At 53.0% G+C, this 7,030-nt stretch overlaps 1 protein-coding gene across 1 annotated transcript; it reads left to right on the top strand.

Annotated features, from left to right (window-relative positions):
- Positions 1–862: 862 nt before the first annotated feature.
- LOC310922069 (transforming growth factor beta activator LRRC32-like) lies at positions 863–5,132 on the top strand (the record flags this gene model as incomplete). Its single annotated transcript, XM_083882388.1, is given in 4 exon segments — positions 863–867; positions 1,525–1,549; positions 3,191–4,170; positions 4,172–5,132. Coding segments are annotated over 4 exon segments (1,971 nt in total).
- Between the last annotated feature and the right edge of the window lie 1,898 nt (positions 5,133–7,030).

Genomic DNA, 7,030 nt, shown 5'->3' with positions numbered 1-7,030 from the left:
TAGTTATTTACTAGAAAAAACTAAAATAGAAAAAAAACAACAAATGTAATTAGTACAAACAAAACTACTGATACAGTCAGAAAACCTGACACCCTGAGGAGTCAGGGTGTTGGTAAAAGTCCAGTTGGATGGTGGCTGTGCCTCCTGCAGTGGCAGATGAAATGCTGCTGAAGCAGAGATCCTGTAGAAGGGTATAGTTCTCTGTGAAGGTCTGGTGATAGAGTAGATGGGCCTGGTCCTCCTCTGGGAATCCAGCAGGGAAGAAGCTGCTTCTCTGGGAATCCAGCGAAGATGGCTGCTCCTCTGGGAATCCAGTGAAGAAAACTGGGGCCGATGGCTTAGACCAAGCTTATTTTATGCAGGTAGGAATGCTTGGTTCCTCCTTCTGGGTGGAGCATCTCACAATGGGATGATGTACCTTATCAGTCATGCAGTGAGTCACTTAATGGCCCATTAGCAGGAGACATCTCCCCGGAGGGAGACATTGTTCTTGGAAGAGATAAGATAACTGCCCCCCACCTCCAACAGATGGCAAATAGAATACATTCTTATCTCACAAATCCAGGACAGGGACCACAAAAATGGCTTGGTGAGCTGCATCAAGGGCTTCTTTTGGGCAATCTCGTGCCTGAACAGCAGGATCTGTATACAGTCCCGTTCCCATAAGCTGCCTGATTGTGAGGGTGGCCAGGGCCTGATCAGCGTGGTCCATGTAAGTTAAAAGCAGGTTTTGCAAACCTCTTTCCCATTCTTTCTCCCATAAGCTGTATTGCATAGGAGATAGCAGCAGCCGGGCAAGAGTTTTTAAATCATATGGAGTCATTGTGTGGGCAGCAAACACAGAGTCCAGCAAGCTTACAAAATGCGGTGAGCTAATACCATGCTCTGTAGCTGCTCGCTGGAGCTCTTTAATTTCTGAGGATAGCTGTTCCCACCGGGCAGTTCACCCTCGCGATCCCTTGTATATCACTGGAGCTACGATTCGTTCAGCAATTTCAAAGTCTCTCTCTTTTAGTTCTTGTTGTTTTAACTGCACTCAGTTGTCATGAGGGTCGGGGGGGATATAAATCAGGTTCTTTGTCAGGATCAGTAGGTCCAGGATCAAAGGGATCCTCCTCCGGACCATCTTGATCACTTTCCTCACTGTCATAGTCAGCAGCGAAAACCCTCACGGAGCATGGAGGGCCTCCCTCCCTTCTCCCCGCAATAGCTGGTGCCGGGGCTGTGGGTAGTGTTCGCTGCGGCGTGGGAGACAGAGATACAGTCTCTTCAGTTAAGGATTTATTCAATTCCACCGCACAGGAGGGAGAAAGCGGCAGTTTGTTTAACTTTAGCAGCAGTCTCTTCCGTTTTTAAAGAGCATTGAGAACTTGCCGTAGAAGAACAGGCATTCCCTGTATCTTGGGAGTTTTCTTGAGCCTTTAAGGTCTCAAAAGTCACCCTCCATGAGGGTAGCATTTCTGCAGCTGCTTTATTTCCCTTGGTAGCAAGATCCCATAGCTTAACTCCTGCTTTGTCCCATAGATCTGATGTAAAGATCGTGGACTTGGTGACTCCCAGAATCTCCACTGCTACCCAATGTAATAAATCTTTTTAATCATGCAAAGGCAAAGTTTTACCATGGTGTCGCAACAGCCTGCACATAAGCTCAAAAACGCTTTTATCCTGGACAGACGTTCCCTGACCCATCGTCCCCTGCAGCGGCTAACCTCCAAAAATCCCAGAGTGTTAGCTCACCTCCTACTTCCCGGAGGAGTTCCTTTTGCCGGCCGGCGTTCCTGCTTCTTTCCGCAGCACTTTGTTCTGCAGGGCTCGTCGTCCGTGGCTCTGCTAGGCGATTGTCACTCCGTCACACAGGGCACCATTTGACAACAATTGACAGAGAGACATGGACTCCATAGGTTGCATACATGAAGCCATTTATTGTTATGCCTAGCTGAGTTTATATACCTTTTCATTATATAACAAGTAATATTGCCAAGTACATTGCTTAAGTCATGCCTCGCACTAACACAGGTATGTGCTGTCTTATCTCAGTTCTGCTTGCTAAGCACGTATCGTACCAAGCACATCGCTGTCTCTTGCATTCCTTTCTCAAACTTCTGCTTTTGGTTGCCAAGGCTTGCGGCCTACTAATGCTAACATGTCCATTTCTGTCATGAGCTGAGCAGTGCTCCCAGCATGGCTCTCTAGCTGTATCTCCACATCCCGGGTGCTGGCGCATCCTGTCCCTGGCACAAGGAAACTCCTCCAAACCCTCTCAGCTTTCCTACATGCCTCCTCTGCCTCCTGGCATTTGATGTGACAGCAGGTTCAGCTGGTCACCTGAGCTCCCTCCTCCCCATCCTGCCATTTCCCTTCCTTGTGGCTTTGTGCTGTTTTTCCCTCTCTGTGAGCTGATGTCTTTCTTTTCCCACTTCTGTAGCTACGAACACCCACATGCCTTATCTCCTTCCCCCATCCCATCCTGAAGCCCATTTATACAAAGCCTGGCTCCTGCCCAGTCTGCTGCAGGACGGGGCCGGCAGTGCCCACAGCCCAACATGCTCTGGGCTACACAGGGATGTTTCCTGCTCTGGCTAGTCCCTTCCATCATCAGAGCCCGGGCTAGCCTGGAGACGAGACCCAGCTCCCTGTTGTGCCAGCAGGTAAAGCTGTTTTCAAGGAGCACCCGGGCTGGGATGGCTCCAGCAGCATGGCTGGGGCTGCCAGCATCCCTCTGGATCTCCTCCCTATGGCTCTCACCTCCCTCTAGACTCCATCTCTTTAACTTTCCCAGCTTTTCCTCTCTTTTCCTGCCATGGAGCTGGTCTTCTATGAGGTGGTCCCTGGCATCCAGCTGCTCCCACGTTCCTGCCTTGCCTGAGGTGCTCATAGGATGGAGTGCAGGGATTCCAATGAAGCAGTTGGAAGCCTGGATGGGGAATAGCAGGTTTCTGTCACTCCAGAAAGAAATCAGCTGCTCCCCATCCAGGTTCCCAACTCCAGAGGAAACCGGAGCAAGAGGGAAGGTGGAGCCTACACAGTGGCCCTCCTCTGCCTGAACAGGGATGCTCTGGACCAACTGGGCTTGGGAAGGGGGAGCAGTGCTCATTCCCACTTTTCATGCCCATCTTGGACAGCAGCTGGCTTGCCTGGAGCTGTGTTTTGTAGCCCCCTCCTCATTCACACCTCTCCTGTCTCTCCACAGAGCCTCACAAAGTTGTCTTGCAAAGGAGTTGGACTGCGGAAATTTCCCAAGGAGCTTGGCCAAGGAATTAAGTACCTTGAACTCTCCAACAACTTCATCCAAAACCTGTCAGGCAGCAACATGCCAGGATTTCAGCAGCTGGAGTACCTGGATGTGTGCTTCAACCAGCTGGAAGCCATGTCAGCCACCACCCTGGCTCAGCTGCTTTGGCTGCGCTCTCTCCTCCTGGGATCGAACCACCTAGACTGGAATTACTTGGCTAACGGGGAAGCTTTCCATCTGCTCAGAAATATAGAGGTCCTGGACCTGTCTGTGAATAACCTGGAGAGCCACATGGCCAGCTGGTACATCAGCAACCTCACCAGCCTGAGGGTGCTGGATCTCTCCGGTAACACGATGACCAAGCTGCTGGCAGGGACCTTTCAGAACTGGCCGTGGCTGCGCCAGCTCGACCTCAGCAACAACTACATCATGGAGATCCAGGAGGGAGCTTTTGAGCCTCTGGAAGAGCTGGAGGTGCTGAACTTGGCTTTGAATTCCCTCCTCTGTATCTCTGGCTTCAGCCTCATGCAGCTGCGAGTTTTAAACCTCAGCCACAACGCCCTGGAGCTGTTCTCCTCCAAGGAGGGAGCGGAGCCCTACCTGCTCCGAGTGCTCGACTTGAGCCATAACAGACACCTCTCTTTTCCAGAGCTCCCCAGAGCCCATGATCTCACACACTTAAACCTCTCCAACAGCCTCATTGCTTCCCTGCTCCCAGGCTCACCTCATCCTAGGGAGTTCATCCTGCTCTACGAGGAGATGCAGAGGTTCAACAGGACTGTGCATCCCATGGCTGCTCTGACACATGTGGCTGACCTGGATCTCAGCAATAACTGCCTGGAGCTGTTCCCATTTTCCTTCTTCCACAGCCTAGGCTCCCTGTACAGCCTCAGCCTGGCTAGGAACTGTCTCCAGGATGTGGCCAAGGACTGTCTCCAATGGCACAAAGCTGTCCATGCCCTTGCTGGACCTCCACAGCAACACCCTTCATGTGCTGCCACGCTGGTTCTTTGATTCCCTGCCTCACCTGGAATCCATGGATCTGGGCTCTAACAGCCTCCAGCCTTGTGAGAGCCAGAGGAGTGACCAGGGAAGGGATTTGGGAGGGGATTCTCACACGTCAGCCCCTAGAGACACCTGCACCCCCTTCTACAACATGCCTCGCTTGAAGCACCTGAGCCTGTCCAAGAAAAACATCTCCAGGCTGCAGCCCCACACCATCAACCAGACCCCATTGCTCTCCCTGGACCTGTCAGGAAACAGGGACTTGTCCATGCCCATGGGAGCACTGGGAGAGTTGGAGCTGTCCCTGCAGGAGCTCTCTCTGAGGGACAACCAGATGGATGAGGGCCAGGCAGTGCTCCCCTGCCTGGGCACGCTTCAAGTGCTGGACCTGTCGGGCAACCACCTGAGCCTGCTGCCACCAGGGCTTTCCTGCTCCCCACTGGAGAGCCTGGACATTTGGAATAACAACCTGCAGACCTTGGGAACAGTCAGGAACTGGTCCCACAGCCTGAGGGTCATGTCCGTGGCTGGGAACCCCTGGAGCTGCTGCTCACTGGGCTGGCTGGACACACTGCGTGCGGCCAGCATGGCCGTGCCAGACCTGCGCCAATCCCGTTGTGTCTTTCAGGAGCACGGCTGGAATATCTCGGCCGGGATCACCAGCACTCCCCGGTGGATCTGTCCCCAGCCCGAGGGTACTGCCTCCCTGGCTCTGCTCATGGCCCTGATGGGCCTTTCCCTCCTCTGTGCCTGGGCTTTCTGCCTCCTGAGGAAAGGGCAGAAGGCTCTGGGATGTGTGGGACTTGGGAGCAACAGGGTGGGAGTCTCCCAGTCCCATCACAAAGGAGAGGGTCCAGCTGAGGAGATGCCACCTGACAGCATCACCAAAGTGTAGCCCAGACCTGCAGCCATCAGTCAGAACTCTAATTATTATTAATAATATTAATATAAATAATATTATTGTGGTTTCAGTCTCACTGGTGCCTGCGTGATTTGTGAACCCAGTGACGGGAGCGTGGTGGGTGCTGGGCTCTGAGCACAGTGGGAGCACCTGAAGGGCTGGGCCAGCTCCAGTAAGTATAAAACTGAGGCTGCAGTGAAACCTTTAATATTTCACATCCATTTGGTTCCACCTTGGAAGTCCCCAGCTGGGCCCAGTCACCTCCACTCACCTGGTGGGATGGAGCTGTGGGAACAAAAGGGCTTGGAAGTTACTTAAAATCCCATATTGCTTCATTTTCTTCTTTTTTTTTTTTTTCTTTCAAGCTTATCATGATTTTACTGGGAAGCAAAAAGGGCATTTTTGGTGTAAAATATGTCAGGGCTTCAGCTTCCTCTCCTTTGCTGAGCATACAGCTCCAGGACCCCTGGTGACTTTGGTGGCCCCCACATTTCCACTCCTGCCTCAGTTTCCCTCTGATGCAGAGCTCTGTGCCCTGTCACAGTGAGTGGCTATGGCAGGGGAGCCTGTCACTGTGTGTCACCATCCTGCAGGACCTTAGGGACAGGAGGAAACCCAGCCTCCAGCTCCAGGGCTGCTGTTTGCTGGATATCCTGCTCCCACACACCCCCTACCCCTTGGAGATCCTGTTCCCGTGTCCCTCTCAGGTCACAAAAGTCCCCATGCCACAGCCACCACAACCCTTGTCCTCTCCCATCCCAGTGCTTTCCGGCTCCATTCCCAGTGCTGTCCCCAGCTGATGTCCCTGGGGAGCCACAGCCAGCTGGGCTCTGGAGTGTCCCAGGAGCTGCTGTGCCCACCTGGGGCTTCTCCCCAGCACTGTGCCCTGTCCTTGGGTGACACCTGAGCTCCCTGGGGCAGGGACCTGCTTTTGCAGTGTCCACAGGTGAGTTCAGACTGTCCCTGGGGCAGGGATTTGCTTTTCCAGTGCCCACCAAGTGCTGGGACAGCAGGTGAGCGAGCTCAGCACATCCCCAGTGCTATGCCAGCCCCCTGCTCCAGCACTCAGTGACATTGCAGGGACACTTGAGAGCCCAAAGTGCCTTCACTAGGTGTTTCTGGTGAATTTTTGTGGCCTCTGCTCCTCGTTTAACCCCTTCCCAGGCTGTGCTTCCCACTCATGTCACCAGGAGATGTCTTGGCTTTGTGCTGCCGCTCCCACCAGCATTTTCATCACATTAAGCTCAGAGCTGAGGATAGGTGGGGACACTGGGGATGGGAGGGGACACCATGTGCTGCCAGCACTCGGTGCCAGGCACTGCCTCTGGCATCCTGAGTGTCCCCAGCCATGTTTATCCAGTGTTGTGTCCTCGAGGAGCAGCAGCTGGCAGGGGTTGACTCCTTCAAGGCAGTGGCACTTGGGGACAGTGGCTGTGGATCCTGAAGTTTCTCTGGGGATTGAAACATCTGCTGGAAAATGCACTAAAAATAGGATGGGGAGAATCCTGGAGCTGGTTTTACCCCACAGAAAAAGCTCCCAAATAACTGGACTTGATCTCAGAGGATTTTTCCCAACGCTAAGGATTCTGTAAAGCCCAGGGTAAGGGGGGAAGAAGAACTTCCCAGGATAAGGAGGGGCTATGAAGGTGTGGAAAATGAGGCAGGGAAATGGTGTTGGTTTATCACCATTAATGATGTCTGTGTGCTTTCCTGACTCAAAGAAAAATGGGATTCCAGATTGTGGTCTCATGGATTTGCCAAGGATTGAGTCCAAGGGCAATGTCCCCTTCTTCCAGCCCCAGGAACAGCTTGGCCAGGAGCAGGACATGGAGTGAGCCTGTGCTGGCCCAGGGGACAATGAGGTGGCACCAAACTATATTTGTGTCCCCAGA

Source organism: Zosterops lateralis (assembly GCF_965231275.1).
Source record: "Zosterops lateralis genome assembly, chromosome: W".
NCBI classification, from domain to species: Eukaryota; Metazoa; Chordata; class Aves; order Passeriformes; family Zosteropidae; genus Zosterops; species Zosterops lateralis.
The sequence above is the reverse complement of the archived record's forward strand: the minus strand, read 5'-3'. Positions and strand labels throughout refer to the sequence as shown.